Here is a 21,293-nt window from a genome sequence, read left to right as displayed (position 1 = left end):
GGATGATCCTTTCAGGACCCTTCCATTCTTTGACAGTCTGTGATTCTGTGTGATTTTGTTCAGTAATTTACATTTTGCAGAGTTCTCATTTGTATTGGTAAATGATCACTGCTGTACAACATGCTTTCCCCCTGAAACGTAGAGACCAATTAACAGAAACATCACTTTCTTCAAGGAGCCAGCTATTTTAATTACCAGTAAAGTTGTTTACAAGCACATGGCCAGGTAAAGACTTTTCATCCCATAAAAGTTTTTCCTGTTTTCAAGTGTCTGCTAATGATATGTTACCAGGAGATGGTACAAAGCAGCCATAAGTGGGCACATATTGGTATGGATGTAACTACAGTCCGTTTCCCTGCTCTGTATTCTGTTTCCAAAGCCAGCTTCATTTCAGGTTTTCCTTCTGGTTAAAGGTTTGTTTTGGAGTGCCTGTGTTACTTTTTTTGTTACTGGAAGACTGAAGCATATGATTTTAGTAAAAGCTTTGTTAAAATCAGATACACAGCACCAAAAGAACCTGCCTCCTCCACATCAGCAGCAGCAGCAGGTGATGGCACAAAGCTCATCATGGGGATGCTCACCACCAGCAGCTGAAGTGGTTCTGTTCTGGGCTGCCCAGTCCGACTCCTGCTGCTCAGGTCCTGGCAGCTCTCTGCAGGAAGGCGTTGTGCTGTCAGCTGCTTTCCTCAAAGCTGCTGCTGCAGGAGTGAAACCTCATGGTGCTCATGGGATCCGACACGTAACCTGCAAGGTGCAGAGCAGAGCTCAGTACATTCTCACATGGGGGTGGAAGTGCCAACAAAATGATGTGCATGCTATTTTGGAATATAGGCACAGACCCTGCTGCTACCTTCTTGCTGTCTGCAAAACTCCAACCTCATCTACAGAGGAAAAATCTAAATGGGAAGAGGTCACGATAGGCACAAAGAAGCTTTGGTGAGTGCACAAAACCATGAATCTCATTGTTTTAATAGCACAGGGGGAATCTGACATTAAAAATACCTGGCACCACTGCCAACCATGAGTGATCATGTCAGAAAATACCTTCCTGCTATGCTAAGCAGGGTTTCCTGGAATGTCATGCCTGGCTGGGGGGCTGGAAAGAGCAAGACTGTCTGTGAGGTTCTGGGCAAACCCAGGAAGCACCATCTGTGGTATTGTCACAAGGTGAAGGTAACTGCAGTGTTCCGTGCTCAGGTTTGCTCACTGAATGCTGCATTCACAGGGGATGAGCTCTGGCTGTGCCACCACATAAACGGGGAAGTGAGATCCTGTCAACATGTCCCTGAAACATCTTAGGCTGTTCAGGCAAACAGATCAGCTTGTGCTGGTGGAATGGGCAGCACTGTGAGATGGCAGCTGGAGCCTTTCCAAAATCATGTTCTCAATAGGTATGCCCACTTCTATATTGCTGCACAGTAAGTTACTGAGCAGGGATTTACTGTTGCTTCACAGCTAAGCACAAACCCTGTACTGGCTGACAGCTTGCACACAGCCAAAGCTGCTTTTAAGCAGGGGAGGCATTTCTTGGATGCTCAGCTGAGCCTCAGGTGCACGAAGCTCTCACCAAGGTGAAATTAACATCCGACTTTTAGATTCTACACTAAGAAAGAAAGATTTACCTAAGGTCAGAGTCCCTTCTGCCATCTACATGTTCATCTGCCATTTAAAGGTTGTATACATTTGAACTGCAAAGAAGCAGCTGCTGACTTCACAAGCCATTCGGAAATGGGAGATGGGGGCAAGAAGCAGACTTCCAAATTGCTGCCTGCAAGCTCAGACCTGAACGAGGGCTATCTAGCAAGAGTTTTACAGGGACTAGGAAGTGGCAGAAAGCTGCCTTGGTGGCAGTGCATAAAAGCATGCTCAAGTGTGATGGGATGGAAAGTCAAGACAACAAAGGGAAGGAGCCACCAGAACTTCTGTTCTGGTAGGAGCAGAACCATGGGATGTCTTCTGAGAGGAGTGAGAATGCTGAGAAGGAAACATGCTGCTTCCTGCTGCTGTGGTACTTTAGAAATAGGACTGTCTAGCTTTTTTTTTTTTTAAAACAAACAAACAAACAGGAGCAGCCTTGAGGCTATAATGCCACATCCTTTCCTTATTCATAGATCCATGTGCACAGAGAGATCATCTCCAAAAGCCTAGGGTGCAGAGGGAAAGGGGTCAGGAGCTGCAGGAGAGTGGGGTGAGACCTCACAAACTCCCACTGGCTGTAACTAGCAGTGTGTAATGAAGATCAGCTTTCTTATCAGGCTGTTAGAAAACTGCAGCTCTGCCTTGTTTAACCATAGTGAGATGCTAGGAGGAATATTCTGCAATAACTCACCGTTTTTGTCAATTGGAGGGTACTGGAAGTTTCTTCTCATGTCATCCAAAGACAGACCCTGAGAAAGGTGTTGCCCAGTGCTGCAAATCAGATAGAAGCTGTCAGTTTAGATAAGAATAAACAAGTCACAGATTTTTTTCTGTAGATGCAGAAGGAATAGGCAGCCCTGTGGAATACACCAGCTCCTTAAAAAAAGAGACCATTAATCGTCAGACATTGTCGTCAGGCTCTGGGGGGAATATTGAATGTGGAAAGAAGTGAAACATCAACATTAAGCATCCGTAGTGTCATGAGTTGACACTAAGCTGCCCTGTCAGACAATTAAAATGCATTGCTATTACATCCAACTCGTTACGAGGCTGCAGCAGCCCACCTCTCATTGCTTTGCACATAGCAACAGTTACCATGCAGGAGGGAGGTTTGTGTTTGCTCAGCACAGCCAAAGTTACAAGGCAAGAAACAAACAAGTTGGGTGTCATGGCTGTTCAACCCATGGTACACGGAGCTTTCATCAGAGGTGTTTCTGTGGTGAAGTGGAGCTGCATGCTGCACTCTGTGGGCCACGAAGGCATCAGAGCAGCTGGAAACAGAAGACAGCCCAGGAAAAACCCCAAAACATGGCCCATTCCTGCTGAAAATGATCATACTTCCAAAACAAAGAAAGGAAAAAACAGCCCTAAGGAACAAATGCAATCAGAAAGTGAGGTTGTTAATCACATCAGCGTAACGTATACTTGAAAAAGTGAAGAAACCATTCCCTTCATGCTGAGTGCTGTGCCCCTGGGTAAGCCTTCCTGGGTGCTATTTGTTGTTAGTTTGTATGGCAGGACATGCAACAAAAGCTCCCAACTTTAAGTAACTGCTGGGACCACAGAAATTCTCCTTTTGGTGTGCTGACAAACCTCAGCACGTTATGGAGAGCACTGAGTTACATGACAAGGCTCCCAGCTTCCCTCTGATGCAGCTACACTGAAACCTAAATGCACCACTTTCTTATTCTTTTCCTGCACATCCATTACGCTCAGGAGTGCCATCTGCCCCTTCACAGAAAATAAAAGGCTGGCTCACATTTCCTCTGTCCTGACTCAGCCCCCACTGCCACCTCCTGTCTGTATGGCAAAGCAATTCCAGGGACCTCTTACGTTGCCAGATGAACGTTTTGGGTGTCGTTTGTTTAAGTGGAACGTTTCAGTGCCTGCACGTGTTTGCCTTCCGCCTCTCCATCTGAGCCCCCAAATGGCAAGTGACCGATCCGCCTCACCCTCATTTCAGCTGGCCGTATTTCTCAATTCCCATGTTAACTGCAACAAGGGCTCTGCTATTACAATTTCTGACTGCTAAGTGGTGCTAAAGGGTAAAGTTTAGACTAAGAGCACAGCTCCTCTGGCACAGATTAAGAGCACCGTTCCATTCTCACATTACTCTCAGTCCGCATGGGACAGAGAAAGCAGATTGCTACATTTGCCCTCAGAACCAGGCAGTAGGGTACTGGCCTCAGACATTAGTGTCAGCGTTACAGAAATGCACAGAACCCACATGTTCCTTTGCGACGAAAATAGCGGGAGCTGTCACCATTTGATGATGGCTTTTCATCAGTATTCCACATCAAAACATCACGTAGTGTGCTGGGAGTTAAAGAGTTAACGCTGAGTCCCATAGATTGCTGATAATTCTGGCATCTTAGGCTCAGAAGGGAAGAATGAACTACAGCTCCCAGAAGACTCCATTTTTCTGCTTCTGTTTTTCATTTGGAGGGAAAGACAAAGCAGAGCAGGGGTCTCCAGGCTGTCCTCTGTGCCCTCAGTGCTCCCTGACTGCTTCACCTACAGCATTACACTCAGAGAGCTTCTGAACCCAAACTCCTCTCATTTCATTTACTAGCTTCATTTCCAGTCATATTGTATTATCTCACATTCTGCTATTATATTTAGTAAAAAGGTTTTTCTTTCTTTCTCCTTAGCTCGTTGCTGCCATTATCCTTCACCCAGGCCCATCTCCCCTCCTTTCCCCCACTGTCCCAGAGTATGGGTCCATGGGCCCCTTTGCCTCCTTGTCACAGAACCTAGCCTGAACTCTTATCCTTCTGTGGGTATATATTGTTAGAAAGATAAGTTTCAGGATGCATCCCAGGATCCCAGGGAACATCAGCAGCAATGCTTGGTGAGGCTAAGATCCCTTTGTTTCCCTAAAGAAGAAACTTTGCATTTGTATTTGCTGCCCTGCGTCTGCTGGGACAGCCCAGCTGCTGTCTGTCTTCTCCTCAGCCTGGACACTTTCACCTAAAGCCCAGACTGTGGTCTTCTCCAACCTTAATCATGCAATCACAGAACCACGGAGGTTGGAAATAGATCTCCAAGCTCATCAGTCCAACCTGCCTACCATCACTATTTCCCACTAACCCACATCCCTCAGTACAACAGCCCCCTGGGCAGCCCCTTCCAGCACCTGGCCACCCTTCCAGGAAATGAATTTTTCCCAACATCCGATCTGAATTTCCACTTGCACAACTTGAAGCCATTCCCTCTCATCCTCAATTTTCTATTATTTGATGTGAAAAATGCAAATGCTTAGATGTTGTTTTGACAGCAGGACAGCTTCCTCAGCATTCAGATAACCCAGAGCACAGCACTATAGCAGCTACAGGAGAAGACAGAACTGCAAAAACTCTCTTCCAGTCAGCGCTGGAAGGGAATCTGCTGTGTGATGCATAACCCAGGGTGTTTCTGCTTCCTGCACGGCCTTACCTGGCAGTGAGGGGCAATCCCTGCTACAGAGAACTCCCATTTAAGGCAGGCAGCCACGCAGCCCTGGGAAGAGCTATGGCTGTTTAGGAGCAGGAGCCCTCCTTGCCCACAATGACAGGTACGTACCTCTGTGACCAGACAGCGTAAGCTCTTGCATTCAAAGCGTATTCCAACTCAAAGCGACTGCGCAGAGCTGCGACGTGACTGCGGCCAGGTCCTCCACGTGCAACGAGACAGTCTGAGGACGAGGAGGGAGACAGGGAACCACTGCTGTTGCTGGAAGCTGGAGAGATCAACTGCATTTAAACAAAAACATAACAAGCACTGTTAATACACACAGCGTATTATTTTTTTCCTCAGCTCTTGCAAGTTGCGTGCCCTGTATTGCCTTTAGATTTCAGCTGAAAAGAACAGTGCCTCTTGACTTTCAGCGGCTGAGGACATTGGATGCTGTCTGCCAAACCAAATGGTTGGCTCATTACCACCTCGGGTTTTCAAGCTGGGGTTGTATGAATTCAGGAAGACCTACTTGAGCCCAGCCGTGAGCAATGTGACTTGTGAGTGTTCCCTATGCAGCAGGGGACATTGCAGCATCCCCTACAGGAGCCACTGCCTGGGACTCTGCCATCTGTACTGAATGGCGGCAGTGCTGCATGGTGCGAGCGCTCCTAGTGCCTGGGGGTGCGAGTTTGGCCTGGTGGGACAGTGCAAACACAGGGCTAGCGTGTGAACGTAAGGGCATTACATATAAATGCACACAGCAACAGGGACACAGCCTCGCTGGAGCAACATGTCCTCACCACACCTGGATTCTGAGAGATTTAAAAGGAGCAGAAATGATTTGCTGAGCAAGGAGAAGAAAAAGAGGAATTAGAAGGCAAGTTCTCATCCTTTCATTGGCTGCAGCATTTAACTTACTACAGATATTGCTCCTTAAAACTCCCCTCAGACAAGGCTTTACCCTGGATACAATGGAGCTGAAATCTCACTCTCCAGGTTGGAGGAAAAAAAAAAAAAAAAAAAAAAAGCTTTTCCCCCCTTCTTTTTCTGTCTAAGCTCCTGGCCCAGATTTCTTCCTGCATGCACTGCTGCCTATGTATCACAGAAGCCAGCTGCTCCATGAGATGAAACACTTTCTCATGATTCAGTGCTTCTCAGTTGTTTTCTCCACACATAAAAGCTTCCACCTCCACACCGAGCAAACACCTTCAGCTGCAGTCAGAGCGTGGAGAAACATAATGGTGTGGAAGTGCCTTTTCCAGCTGTTAAAATCAAGAGTAGTGACAAGTTTTAGGGGGAATGAATTTTTTTTTCTCATCTAACTCTGAGGCATATATAAGCACACAGAAAATGTTTTCAGAAACAGCATCCCTGAATCAAGTTTGGTTTCCGTTTGGTCACTTCTATTACACAAAGCTGAATGCTGACACACCTGTCTGTCACAGCCGCAGAGGAATTTGCCTTTGCGTTCATCCTTATGTTTTCTCTTTCTACCTTTCTCCCAGAGGTCCCAGCCAGTTTTTCCTTTCTGCTTTTTAGACGAAGCAGACCTGGGTTTGCTGGACGTGGAGCTCAAGCCTGCCGAGGCCTGCAGTGCAGCGCCCTGCTGCCCGCGTGTCCTTCAGCATTCCTCCCTCTGAGCAGCTGCTGGCACAGCAATGTGTGTTTCCCACAGCCTCCCTCTGGCACCCATGAACCCAATATCGAAAACATGCCTTAGAAATGCGATGTTCTGGCTTGCAACAGGATGGAGCAGCTTGCAGACTCCAAAGCCACTGCTTTCCTCATTAGCTGCTTGTACTCCTGAGCACACATCATAGGCACAGAGGCTCCACAAAAGAAATGAAGCCCTTACCTCAATGTTGCACAGACATTCTTCTAACTTTGTGACCACTTCTGAGAATTCTGGTCTACCCTGTGAACGTAAGAGACAAAACAGAGCTGTGTAAAATAGAAGGAGCAACTTCTCTACTTAAACAGACTCACAGACAGATGAGTAACAAATCCCCTCCATGCCCCTCCTTTGAATTTCATCACACTGCTTTCAGTTTGCTTGAGAATCTGGTGGGAACTGCATGTTCAGTGCTGAGCCCTGAAGTGAAGAGGTGTGTGTTTAATGTTGTCTACATTATTATTCTTTTCCCAAAACAATCAGATTTGAACTAATAACAGTTGGGCCATTTCTGTAAAAGTAACAGTAGATGATTGACTATGCTTATAGATGAGCTATGCTTCCTCTTTGCCCATAAATAAGGTTTTTAACATAGCAACAGCTGTGAAGATCAGAGGATGAGCTCCTGAGCAATACTCGCTCTTACGGAAACCCGTATCTTCCCCTTTCTGTGTGCTTGCACGGTTCCTGCTGGAGAATTCTGACCAGTGAACACCCACTGAGCCCTAAAGTTCACCATTTAGTTCACCACTTTCCCTTAACAGGTGACTCCGCTCAAATAAAAGCGGAGACAAGTAATATCTTTGCACCTTCAGTGCAATGCTGGACAAAGAATGCTACTGGACAAAGAATAGTTAGGTGATGCTTTTCACTGCTCAGTTATATTGTTTGCTCTGCTTGCTATGATGATTAATTAGCAGCACTTGGCCTCTCCCCTTATGAGGAGTGACATCCCTGTGTCAGGGATTATTATGCATGTAGATACATACATGGTGTAGCTGAGACACTTTAAAACAAGTGCTTTTTAATCCGTACAGTGAATTCACAGCAGCATTTGGGATTTGTACTGGCGGTTTTAGGACAGATACTGTCTGCATGGACTAAAGGCTCTCCTCGTTCATCCCCTGGACATCCTGGAACTTTCCTGAGGCCTTCAGACATAATTCAAAGTCTCAGTAACTGGGTGTAAAACCATTTCATGTAGGAAAAGGCCTTTAGAAAAATCCATTTACATTTTGTGCAAAATTTGAGTTATCCACTGCGCTATCAATTGCCTTCTAATTCTGCCATGCAGCTCTCAAGCATTAGGAAGATGAAGTGATGCTGATGAGCAGCAAAGTGCATTAAAATTCCAAAAGGGTGTTTTATTTTTATTGGTGCTCAGCGAACTGCTAACAAGTTATAGTGACTCTGTTACATACTGCTCGCTTAAGTCAACAGTTTAATATAACATCTTATTAATAACTTTAAGCAGAATGGGAGCTACTTGCTGATGGTTATTAGCAGCTGCTTTATAGCTACATGGAATAAAACAAACAAACTGCCCCCTCATGTGTAATGTAACATTAGTTCATAAAATGGAAGATGAGTGTATTCAAGCATCCAGAAAACAGTAATAGCACCAAAATAAAATAGCTAACCATACTCTCCATACCAAACACGTTCTACCTGCAGTCTTCAAACTGAAACATAAGCTTACAGCACAGACTATAGTAAGGGGGCAAAGCTCTCTGAAGTTGTTTGGCAGCCCAGAGTCACACCGACCTCCCTCTGCACTGTCCTGCTACAGCACCTTCACACATGCTTTAGTTAAGAAAGCTTTCAGTGATCCAGAGCAAGGACGGGTTCAGGCACACTATTACCTGCCTTTCTTAGCTAAGCTAACTGAAAGAGGGGCTCCAGGGCTCTGCATCTAGTATGAAATTCAAAGCCAGAGTCCCTGGGTCAGTAATGTAAAGCAGCAGATGCTACGAGGCTTCTGTAACACCAGAAAATTACAGAAGCTCCAAAATCTCTTCCCATTAATATGTGTTGGAACTCCTACTGTTAAGTGAGGTCCTTGCATGCCAACACAGTGCCAGCAAAGCAAACAGAGCAGTGATAACAAATCCAAAGCCCTCTCCTCCAATGTGTTTCCTAGTGCAGCTAACCCGCTCTAGAGCAGGTTTGTTGCCTCTCCAGACAGTTGAGGGCCACGTGCCAAAACGTGCATGCAACTGCAGCAGCAGCATGTGCAGAGATGGCCCTATGGAGCCCACAGGGTCACTTGCCTGGCAAAAAATCCTCTGTGAGAAACACTACATGGAGATAAACCTCAGCTGGTGCACGCCGTCCTCCATTGCTGAGTGACACTGTCAGATTCAGATGCTGTGAACAAACCCATCGCTCTGATGCTCAACAAATGCCAGAGCAGTAACACCATCAGTAAGGCAGCTCTGATGGGTCTGTGCCAGCAGGCACCCACGCTCCCACAGTTGCAAATGCAATTTCACATGCAAATACACAGAGCTGTGCACGAACCATTCAGTTAGGAAATACAGGTGGGATGCAGAACTGGAAGAGTTCTTGATATCAATCTGCTTTGGAAGATTTGATGCTCAATATAAGGACAGTATCTAAAGACTGTTTAGTAGATGTATTTGGATGGTCTTAACACCACAAAGTCCTGCAGCAGCTCTGATGGCCCTGCCAGTCTGGGGATGGTATTTTTACAGCTTTGCTTTAGTTGGTTCTCTTTAGTGCAGAAGTAGCAATAGTTTGCAAAAGCGAATATCTTTCTGTAACCCTCATTCCTGAATCTCAGAAGGGAACACTGTCACATTCTATTTTCTTTATTGCTGGTGCTATTGAGTTAATTGGGATAATCAGCTGAATCTCACCAGTCTTTAAAAAACTGTTCTGACTGTAGCATGAGAAAGGTGCAGCACTAACTTTCTTTCTTCAATACCACAGACTCTGTTTTCCTGAAAGATGTTAGCATTATTGCAGTGAGAATTTTCACCAACTCAGAATCCATAAAGAAGTGTTGATTAAATCATCAGAAAAAAATGAAAAGTAATTCAGCTGAGGACATTTTACTCAGTTAATTGAATAACGGTATTGGCGATGGGAAGAATCAGACAGCAAATATCCCATACTGTTAGAGACAAACGGAACAACACAGCATATAATTGAAAGAAAGATAAGACAGGAAGGTTAACTGGCCAGAACAGGAAGTGGTGTTTATGACCTCTAACACACAGCATGAGATTAATTTAATGTGAGCAATCATATTTACAGTGCTCAAAGCCATGCCTGCTCTCCTTACTGTGCAAGTTGCACTTGTACTCGAAGCATTACTGTGCTTGACTCATTAGTTTGCTTTGACACAAACTCAAACTTTTAACCATTTCTATCTTAAATTTAGGCAGCACACCAAGATTTCTGGTTCTCTTCCTTTACAGAGCATCCATACCCATTAAGTTGCTGAGGACTGACCCAGTCTCCAGGACACTGTCTCCCTGTATCCCTCGCACTCCCCACCCATCAGGCTGCACTGAAGGCCTCTGGCTGCAGGTCTTATAACTCACCGCATGCTCTCATAGCAAGGACTGGTGTTGGACCCCGAGGTTTTACACATCAGTTCTGAACAGATCCCAAGTGTTCCTAATTCAACTTCAAAACGCGCGGGTCTGTCTTAGTTTCAGCTGGGACAGCTTTGCTTTTCTCCACAATGTCTGATATGATGCCATGTTTTGGCTTTAGGAGAAAAGCACTGTTGGTAACACACCGATGTTTTAATCGTTGCTGAGCAGTGCTGCACAGAGCCAAGGAGGTACAGCTTCTCATAGTGCCCTGCCAGGACGGGGACAGAACCAGGACAGGGACTGAAAGCATATCACTGAGCCATCGCCCTACTGGGACTGGCATCTTGGACAACATCCTCATTAATCTTATCTAACCTCTGTTTGAGAGAAGGAAAGTAGAACCCAGAGTTATTCGTAACAGCAACTGAAGAAAAAGAACACAAAAGAATGAGAAGTTCTGTGCATTATGTGCTGAGAGTGACTGCCATGAAGAAAGAGGAGAGATTGCAGCCTGTGCCCGTGTCCTGCCCATAAGTGCTCCTGGAGCCGGGACGGTGCCAAGGAGGGCCCTGCTGCTGCCTTCAGGCCCTCTTGTCTTCTGCTCAGCTCTCGTGCTGATGTCTTTTCAGTGCATCAGAGAAAGGCTTTAGGACATGGTAGAAAAATAGGTTTACACTTGTTAGCATAACTTTTAGAGCAACTATTTTGATGACACAGATTTCATTTTTCACATGGAAAAATATCAATAATTCACTACATCTTCAGAAGTCTGAGAGAAAAAAGTACTTTTCTATTCATTGCAAGTCAAGACTGAACTTTTGCACGACAGCCACTCGAGTTCCCAATGGACGGCTGCCGATCAGCCGCCTCCCCCTCAGCCCACCAACCCCCTGCGCCTTCAGCCCGCACCGCCGCCTGTCCCAGCGCATCCTGCAGAACTCATCTCAGTGCGCTTCCGGGGCGCGTGGAGCTGCGCCCAGATGTGACCCCACGGCCGGGGCTGCACTCACCTCCGGGCAGGCGTTCCAGCCCCGCATCAGCAGCGCGCAGATGGGTTTGGGGATGGAGTAGCCGATGGGCGGGCGGATGTGGTGGTACGCCATGTCTGCCGCCGCCGCCGCTGCGGGAACAGCCCGGCACAAAGAGGTGAGCATCCAGGAGCTGCGGAGCCCCCAGGAAAGCACAGCCTATCTGCTGACACACAGGGGCGCAAAGCACGTAACCGCCGGGCCCGTGGGTAAATCCTGTAGCTTAGAGAGGCTCCAGGTCCAAACTGTTTCTACAGACAGCTAAGACAATCCGTGGCACTGAATGGAACGACATTACGGTCACGGCTGGGTGGGGATGCAGACAATCTAATTCTGGTTAAGCCCTAAAAAAATAACCTGCAGTCGGAGTATGTGGAATATGCAGGGAGCATATAACTGCAACCATGAGATAGCAACAATATTGTAATCTTTCAGCTATATCCCATTATTGCCACAGTCTTTGCCATAAGAATAATTTCAGCCATGGTTTATTCTTACTGCAGTTTTTTTGGCTGCACACCGTTGCTTCGGAGTGCTAATATCATGTAAATCCTGTGATATGTGACTAAACACGGACAGAAGCAGCAAACACAGCTTGCCTAGTGTCGGCTGCACTCTGGTGAGTGTACTTTGGGAATCATGCTTTGCCTAGCAGACACCACGAAAAAAAGAGAAGGCCAAATGCAGAGTAAATTAAGATTGCAACAAGGAATGCTCCCTCTTTTCACCAAAGGCACTGCAATGTAGCACCGACTGGCAAATCTCCTTGAGCCAAATTAACAATTTCTGCCATCAGTTTCACAGGATTAGAAAAAGAGAAGGGGAAAACACAAGGGGTGTGTTTTCAGCTGTGTACGCACCTGCCACACTTGACAAAGTTAATTTGCCACTTTTGTCTCCTCTCTCTATTAGCAGGACTTTCCCTTCAGCTAATAAGCAGTAAGAAGTACTTCAGAGAGACTGCACTAAAGAATGCGTTGGATTTCACTTAGTATTTGGGTACTTTGTAAAGCAATTGACCAGATCAGGCAGATTAAGGCAATATTAGCTGCATTTATGTTCTGCTTGGGCACAACCATTTGTATGAACTGAAAGAAAGCCACCTTCGTAAGGATCAAAATGCTGTCTCCAAACATAAAAGAAAAAAGTTTACCTGAAAGCCACCTGACAAATCTTGCACATCTCTTCCCCCAGCAGCTCTATTCTGTACCTCAAACCCACTTAAAAAAAAAAAAACAAGAATCCCACGTTTTTTCACGAGTTTTTCAGTAACTGGAGTGAAATGCATCTGTGCAGTGCCACCAGGCTGCCTCCTGAGTGCAGAGTGCTGCACAAAGACACAGGAGGACAGAGCGCAGAGGCTGCTCTCAGTGGCACGGGAGGTTGAAAACCTCTGCTCTAACAAAAGTAAACAGTATTACAGTGGGGTCGATCTGTGCCTTTCACTGAGTCTTGGCACCTAATAGCGATGCTTAGTAAAACACTAATTAATCCTTTTCTGTGCAAGTAGTTCAGAGCCCCTTAAACATTAATTCACTGCGCATCTTACCTGGCTTTAGGTGAGCAAATGGAATTTCGCCTGTTAGCAGCTCCCAGAGACACAGAGCATAGCTGAACACGTCTGCTTTGATGGTGTACCTCGTGCACTGAGTGAACACCTCGGGGGCCATCCAGCGCAGGTTCTGCGTGCAAGAAACATCGAGTATTTATTAACAAAGGTTATTTCCTCCTGTGTTTTTTCCTCTAGTTACATTGAGGTTTTTCTTTCTTTGTTTCCTTGCCTCCACTGCTCCATAAGACAACCGATAAGTCTACTGAAGGAAGAGCTGTATAAAAGTTATTTCTACTGCAGATTAATATTTTTTTTTTGTATTCACGGATCTCTGCTAGTAAAAGAGGCTTAAGGAAAAAAATACTAAAACAGCTCCCACGCTATTCCAGTTCACCAATCCCATCAAACCTACTTTTAAGGTCATTTTCTCCTAACCTGGATTTGCCCTTAGGCTTTACATTAACTACGTGGAACAAAAGAAGAAACAAACCCCAGGCTGTTTTGTCATGTTGTCTTCATCCAGGGATTGCAAAAATCTCGATTCTGAAACACACGGAACAGAGCTGGTTTCACTGTCGAGTCACTGCAGGTACCTGCCTTATAAAAAAGTCTTTGTAAAGCGTATTTCTTAATAACACCAGGGTCTGGAAAATCCAGACAGCCTGCGATGGCTGTTGTTCAGTGAGAGTGCACACAGACGTGAGACTTCTCAAACCCGGGTGCCAAACGCTGCTCCAGTACAAACCTACCCACGTCTGGCAACATGAACAGCAGTGTGCAGGAGCTGAGGATCTCAGCCAAGGAGTTTGACTGAGACGCACCATGACAATGATGTGCGTGGCACAAGCCACACGTTCATAAAGTGTAAATAGCCTGGCCTACTGTTGAACAGAAAGAGTAAGAAAAGTCCATAAATGAAATAAAGAACTACATTCTGCCCTTTAAGCCAAAAGGAAAGAAGCCTGCCCTGTCGCCCCACGATTTGGCTGTTCTCACTGTCATCTAGGCTCTCTTTTCATGCATATTGCAGAGTACCCACAGCACGAGATAACTTAGAGGAGACAGAAATAGGGGTATTCTCATCCTTAAGAGTCTTTTTCCACTCCTCTCTTAATAAAGTGAAGAACTTGCTTAGCATTTCCCCAATAAGCACATTTAGTTTTAGACAATTTTAGGTTAGTTTTTAGATCTATCATAAGATCATTACCTCCAAAATCAGCAACAACTGCATGTCCATCCTCATACAGCAGAATATTGTGACTAGAAAAAAATTAAAGATAATTGTTTAGTTTTGTCTTACAGATGGTGACGATTTTACAACTCCTGCTTCATGGAAGAAGTCTTGACAACTTCAAACCCCTGCTTAAGAAAGTGAACACCTTAAAATGTCTCCATCTGCTGATGCAGAGAAGGCACACCGTCCTGTAGCTTTCCTCAGCACCTAGGACGAAACTCATTCCTGCTTACACTAATGGAGGTCGGTAAGATTTCAGCCCTGCCCTCCATTCGTGTTCCAGTTACACGATGTCCCTTCCTGTTTTGCTTTGCAGATCTGGCAGAGTACAGCTGGTAACATACGTCCAAGCCAACGTCCAGCAAAAGCTGACGCAGTCTGCTCACTGTGTGGCTCTGCGTTCAGCTATCGCGATGGCAGCAGTTCAGTCAGCAGGACAGGTAAGGGCAGCTGATCAGTGACAGGAGTTTAAGATTCCAGATTAGCAAAGAGCACCGCACAACAACAACAAAAACAAGCTTTTTGTTTTTACCTGCTTCCTGGGGAAACCCTGGACATAACAATCAAGGCCTGTAGGTTCAAAGGAAAACATTCTCTTTGTAAGATGCCCGCTCTGACATCACCCTGCTGTTACCAACATGTTATCCTTGTACTTCTTCATGTACTCCTATCACTTCCAGCAGTGCTATGCTCAGAAGAGATTTACCACTTGTCCACCAGCCTCAGAAAAGCTATCCAGACTTATAAAGTATGAGAACATTTTGCAGTGCAGAACGCAATTCATTAACCTGAATGAGTACAGCAGCATAGCCCTAGGTGTGCTGGGAGCATTCCAGGGGTTAAATAAAATCAGGTAATTAGCTGTAATTTTTAATCTTAACTCATCATTTGAGACACTGGTTTGCAAACATCTGCTTGATGTGGAGTCACACGAATAACTGGGACCCAGAAGCTGTTCTTCAGCAGATTGATGGTAACCACTGCGCTCTGGTACAGAGAAGACAGAAACCCACAGGAAAGTCAAGGTCACACACCCGAGTTATGTGTTTGTTTATCAGTAAAACCCACATCTTCATAACTAACAGTGCATTTTGATTGTGGAGGTGGGACCTTCGTTGGCATACCCTTCCAAAGCTCCCTGGAGAGCTGTTCCATACAAAAGTTAGGTTCCATGGAGGGTGCAGCTACGAACGGCAGCAAGGGAGGATTGGAGGTAACATCTGTCATCCCGTGGAAGATGGAACACATGCTGCTCACTGGTCAGAGCTGTGGTTTGGCCAGGCAGAATTTCACAGGCAGAAATACCATGTAACACTCGTGCACTAAGCCCAACGCTTCTGAAAATTGAAGTTACTGTATGTGGAATGCACAGTTGCCTCATCCTGTCCCTGCACCTCTTTGCTCTGTCTCCGTGTGCCACAACCAGAGCTGCCTGTGCACTGTGGATGGAAAGGATTTCAGGCGTAGCCCCGGTGAAGCTGACACAGCTCTGTAAAGCAAACTGCAGACAGAGTGAAATTCCAGGAAAATATGACACTTGTGTTAGAGGTATATGCTAAGTTTTTAATCTCTATGCAGGTTCTTAATCTTTGCCCCAGTTCTTGGAGTAGGAAGGAGGTAATAAATGCAGGAAGAGTCATTCAGTCAGCAGCTGTGTGGGGCAACCTCTGTCAGGACACCTGAGATCAAAGAAATCATTTACCCAGGAGAATTACTTGTACTGACTCAGAGGTGCTTTAATTTCAGTGAAGCCTTCGAAACCATGGGAACTACAAGGCTCAGTGAATGTAAAGAACTGGGTACCAGCACTCTACTCAGGGCTGTTGGCAGAGATATATTTGGAGGCTTAAAGTTAAACCCACTGGATTTGTCCTAAAACTTCCAGGGCTGAAGATATAAATTAGGAGACGCGCAGTGGCTTAAATCCATTTGTTGAGGTTAAAAGCTGAATTTTCTTCACTTTATTTGCATGTTATTTGTTCAAATACAGTGATGATGTGGATAATATCTGGAAGGAACATGTGTGTATACAGCCTATCAATTAAAGGATTTCCAGAAAGAAGCTTACAACTATGAAAAAACAGCTACAAAAAGATTTCTACAAAAGACTATAAATATTTAACAGTTTTACACAAATGTGAGCTTGTGAGCAGCTAGGCAGGACAGCTGCAAGCCAGATCCAAGTAAGAGAGTAACTCTAACACTGAAACTGTGAAAAGGGAGGTACTCCAATTATGTAGCACTAAATGGACATTTATTATAGCTTTACACCTTGCTAGCTTAAAATAAGAGGGAAAAAAAAAGGAAGGTTACAATTGGAAATGAATGAATTCTCTTTTTGGGGCACTTTATCTAAGAACTTACACTGAATAGAAAAAAAGATTAGAAAACACACATGGGAAAAGCAGAAATTCCTTTTTTTTTTGTGATATTGTCCATGTTAGCTATTTCATAGGGAATCTGCTAATTCACATTTTTGTGCTACCTAAAGGCATTCATCTTCAGTTCAGTGAAGGAGGTCAGTATCAAAGGATGATGAAGGACTGGTGGACTACAAAGATGCAAATAACCAGGAGTCTGAGATCGTACTGTTTGGAATATGCCTCTATATTTAGATTTATTAGATGTGCAGCCTGCACCTGTCACCTGGATCTTAATTCCCTGTGGCAAACATGAATTCAGACAAAGATTAAGGCTGCCTTTTGTTTCAGCTTCTCAGCTTTGTCCAGAAATGGACAGATCTGGAACAGAGCAGATGCTGCATGAAGCATACTACTTGTTGAGTCAAGAACAAGACCAAATCAGTAGCAGTTTCAGCACATTACTAACCTTGCTCATCTGTTAGCTCATGGTTTGAAAGCAAGGTCAGCACTGGAGCTGTTTGAGCAATTTCCTTTTCCCAGTTAACTGAACTAAGCAGAGAATGCTCAGCGAGTGGGATGGAAGGGGAGGCCGCCTGTAAGCAGCCTCACTGCAACTGAGAGGCATCATGGCACTTGTAAATCTTAGGGCAGTTTTAGGGTTGAAGAACTCTCGGGACGATAAAAAGCAGCTTAGAAGTGAGCTATGGCTTACTTGGAACAGGTCTTTAGAGTGCACCAACACGTCACACTTCCACAGCTCTCTGCTCTTTGGATTCTCAAGGACACAGGCCTTGCTCACACGACACGAGTGGCAGAAGGGCCACCCAGAGCCAAGGACAGCTGCTGCACAACTCTGTAAAGAACTCGGCGCCAGACAGAAGTCACAGCCTTGCAAGCAGGACGCCTGCACCGAGAGCTGCTGCCTGGACTCCTCAGCCTTCCTAGAGGCAGGGGTACCTTGCCTCAGTGCACTAACAGGACAAAAGCCAGTGCTGCTCTCAGCTCAGGATTGGTGTTTGCAAGGAGCATGAGTACGTGTTTGTGTGGCTGTACCAGCCCACCTGCAGCTGTGTCAGGAATACTTAACATAGAGCTGCACCAAAGAAGAAATTCTGACTCTGTAGGAACTTATAGAGGAAAAAATCCACCCGTACATATCTGGCACTTCCACTGCAACTTTAATTGAATTACTATACTGGGGATTTTGGAACCAGTCTGTTTTCTGTCCTCCAATGTTGACAATTAGAGGACATCAGCAGACAGGGCTGTGGCTCTACGCCATGCAGTGGGAAATTGGACATGCAAGCTGTGTCCCCAGGTGGTTGGCATTAAAACAAGTAACCAACCTAGTACAAGTACCTGTCCTCTCTGTGAGGAGAGGAGAATTTCAACCTCAGAGCAACACATAGTGCTTGAAAGAATGGCTCCTCTAAAGCTGCAGTAATTATTACACCTTGATTGAAACTCCTGGTTTAAGAGCCCCACCTCTCCAGCATCCTCTGGCTGTCAGATGGCTCTTGCTTTTGCTGGTGGTAAATCCTCTACCAAAGCTATTCTAATGATCAGTTTAGTGGGTGGCATCCCTGCTCACAGCAAGGGGGTTGGAACTGAATGATCTTTAAGGTCCCTTCCAGTCCAAACCATTCTGTGATGCTACAGAAGGTGTTCTGGTTTTGAGTCCTCTGTCAAGGGGAAGGAGGCAGGAGGAAAAGTCTGGAAGAAGGACAAAGCAGGAGTAAGCATGCCAACAGGTAGTACAAACTGCAGCTCCATCAGAAGAGGAAAATCAAAGACTGAATTCTATCCTCATTAAGAGGCTGAGCAGACCGTGTTCAAGTTGCAGTGTTGTAAAGATGCCCATACGTATGGTGCACACTTACACCAGGAACACGGTATTTCATTTTCTGCCTGTCCAGCTCTCTGTTCTCTCAGAATTTCACCCCCTTTTCTTTTGATTATGATGGTGTCTAACCTTAAAAGAAGAACTGCATTTCTCCCTGCAGCTATCAACACTCATTTCCTTCAGTATCTGTATTTCCAGGCTCTCGGTTGTGTATCTCCAGTGAATATTGTAAAGGAAAAGGTTTAGAACTACAGGGCAGCTTGAGCTTACTTCCATCCAGAAAGCATAAGATAAAACTCCTGCTGTGAGATGTTTCATTCCTTAATAATTACAAGAAATATATATAATAAGAAACTTGAATAGCCATAACCTCCCATTTCTACCATACCCCACAGTTTAAGAGTTAACAAATAAAAAGCACACATTGATTTAAAACAAGTTAAGCTTGCCATCTAGCTCTGCCTCAGCTCTTAGCTGTCATTTTGCTATTTCCTTTACAACAACCACCCCCCACCCATCCCCCCAAAAAACAAAAGTAGAAATAGGACTTCAATATAACGATTCTCTACAGCTGCATAACAGAACATACGGCACACTGCTCCTTGCTGCTCCTTTTAAAATCACGCGTATAAATATCACACGTACAGGAAGGAGGGGACTCAGTCCTGCCCTCCAGACACTAATGAGGTCTGGAAGTGAGGCCTTGTCTTTGAGCAAAGCAATGCTGTAAAGCAGCGCTTTACCCCAGCTGTGTGCCTGTCGACTTGTGGAGCCTTGTCACCTCTGAGGGTCAGAATTGGGCAGGACAACTCCTGCCAACGTTTCTGCTTATTTTTGAGCTCAGAACTATCAGGGAAATTGCCATCCATTAACTGCTTTCCCAAATGAGCCTAAAGGGGCTTTTCTGCTACAGCCTGGTTCTCTGGCAAAACAGTTTGATGTAGCACATAACAGCTAAAGCTTCACTTTATTTGGAAGCCTCAGACAGTTTCTTTCAATTCTAAAAGCGTTAAGAAACATTTGCCTCATTGGTAATTCTATTTCAGCTGGTTGTAGCTCTGAGACAAATTCAGATCTGGGCTGAGCTGTGAATTGCTGACGACCATCCACAAACAACAGAAACTGGAAAAAAAACCCTACAACTTCTGATTTCTCTCCCCCCGCTGATCAGATCAATGGCACATCAGTATTACTGAATAAATTCAGAGCAACAGAAATACAGTTCTTTTCAATTAATCACACGCAACCAGCGTATTAATTATTTACTCGGATACAAGATTTTTTGCAGAACAAACTCCTCAAGAGAGACAACGGAAGCCAATTTACAGCGTAACATTTAAAAAGGGGCTGAATGAGGATTTAGGAAAACAGAACAGTCCTGCAATAGCTACTAAAATCTGGATTTACAACTTAAAGCCTTTAGGCACCACTACAACCTGCCACAGAACACCGAACATTCAGCTCCCCTGAACTGATAAGCTTAAGTAGTGTGGCTGAACACCCGCTTTGGATGCGCTCCTCCTCGGTAAGACAGGCACTGACAGCCAGAAGGCAGGGAGCACAGCACAGCCCTCGATGTGATTATAGCACAGACGACATTGCTAAAGCACAGACCTTGCTGGAAGGCTGTTAGCCTGCTCTGTCACACGTGCCTCACACGTGCACTGAGTTTGTAACTCATAGTAAGCCCTCAGCAGACGTGGAACCACAGTGACCACAAAGCACAATTCCTGCAGGAAACCGATAATACGCAGAGGCCAGGTTCGCATCCCAGGGAAAACCAAGGCTCGAGGTCTTGAGAAGAAATTCATTTACTTGGGCAGGTGGGAAAACAAAGCCAGATAGTATGGGAATGTTTCAAGATTTCAACATTTGGTTTTGTTCTGAGTCAGGATGGAAAGAAATGCCTGCTTCATGCACGTGCATGAGAAATGCAATTTCCTGCCCCCCCATAAACAGCTAAATAATCTGATTTAAATATTCCAGACCAAATCTGTTTTTGCTGGTCCACGTAATAAATTGCAGTATGTCCTAGAGGCCTGCATTCTTTAGCTATCAAAAGGAAAAAACTAGCCATTCCCAAGTGTAATGTCAATAAATTTCATGCGTTAGTGGAAATAATCTACCTACAACTTCTATGAGAGAAGGAAGCCCAGAGGGAGTCACGACGGCCGGACCGCGGTTTGCGTGCAGAGCGGCCACTAGAGGGAGCTGCAGGGCACCATTTGCAGGCACACCTCCGTGCCTTCGAATCGCCTTCCCTTGTGCGTCTCCGCGCAGGGACCGATTACAGCCTTTGCTAATGCCTATTTTAGCTTAGATGTACTGGCTCATTCTACAGAGAACTCAAATTATGTTTTCTTTGTCAGCAGTAAGAAGCAGTGGGTGGAGAGAAAGTGCAGCACTGTTTCAAATATTCTACATAAGAAAATGACGGTTATGGAACAATAAGAGACTGCATGCTTATACCTGCATGCTTACACCTGCACTACTTTCACATTGCCATCCACCTGGACTACAGAACTCCCCGTTGGGAAAACCAATTTGACTCATGCCAGCTGTGTCTGATGGAGTTGCCTATGATTTGGCAAGCGAAACACAAACAAGATTTACACCCAGAATTTGAGGTGATTACAGAGTTTGGAACTTCAATTATAGCCACCACACCACGCAACTTCAGACAGACATCAGAGTTCATAGGCTAAAAACCTATGGTGAGCTAGGAGACACCAGGAGGAAGAAGGAAAAGCTCATCAAAAAGACACAGAACATTAAATAACCTTTTTGGAAAGCGCCTTCTTCTAACATGAAGTATAAGAGCCCTGTGGTTATCCAGGGGAAGAGCAAGAGGTCAGCTGATAGAAGCTGATAGACATAGGGCACTTACAAATCTAAGCAAAGGTAAGCTATGAAAAGACTGGTTACTTGTTCCTTAAAGTCTAGAATATACATTGATATTCCA

General features: G+C 45.2%; 1 protein-coding gene across 3 annotated transcripts in view; it reads right to left on the bottom strand.

Annotated features, from left to right (window-relative positions):
• Positions 1-66: 66 nt before the first annotated feature.
• The window catches only part of TNNI3K (TNNI3 interacting kinase), a 47,183-nt gene continuing 25,956 nt past the window's right edge, over positions 67-21,293 (bottom strand). For 2 of the 3 annotated variants that reach the window (XM_085231674.1, XM_085231675.1), the window contains 8 exons: positions 14,099-14,151; positions 13,382-13,434; positions 12,889-13,021; positions 11,322-11,431; positions 6,929-6,988; positions 5,200-5,369; positions 2,330-2,409; positions 67-744 (listed from right to left, as the gene is read on the bottom strand). In XM_085231674.1, the coding sequence (XP_085087800.1) occupies positions 674-744; positions 2,330-2,409; positions 5,200-5,369; positions 6,929-6,988; positions 11,322-11,431; positions 12,889-13,021; positions 13,382-13,434; positions 14,099-14,151 (730 nt within the window). In that variant the 3' untranslated portion in view covers positions 67-673. Of the gene's footprint in view, positions 745-2,329; positions 2,410-5,199; positions 5,370-6,928; positions 6,989-10,314; positions 10,956-11,321; positions 11,432-12,888; positions 13,022-13,381; positions 13,435-14,098; positions 14,152-21,293 lie in introns of those variants that run through there. The other variant, XR_014885234.1, reaches the window with a different exon arrangement.

The sequence above is a fragment of the Meleagris gallopavo genome, chromosome 10 (genome assembly GCF_905368555.1).
Source record: "Meleagris gallopavo chromosome 10, MGAL_WU_HG_1.1, whole genome shotgun sequence".
In the NCBI taxonomy this organism is placed as follows: Eukaryota; Metazoa; Chordata; class Aves; order Galliformes; family Phasianidae; genus Meleagris; species Meleagris gallopavo.
This window is presented reverse-complemented; position numbering and strand designations above follow the sequence as displayed.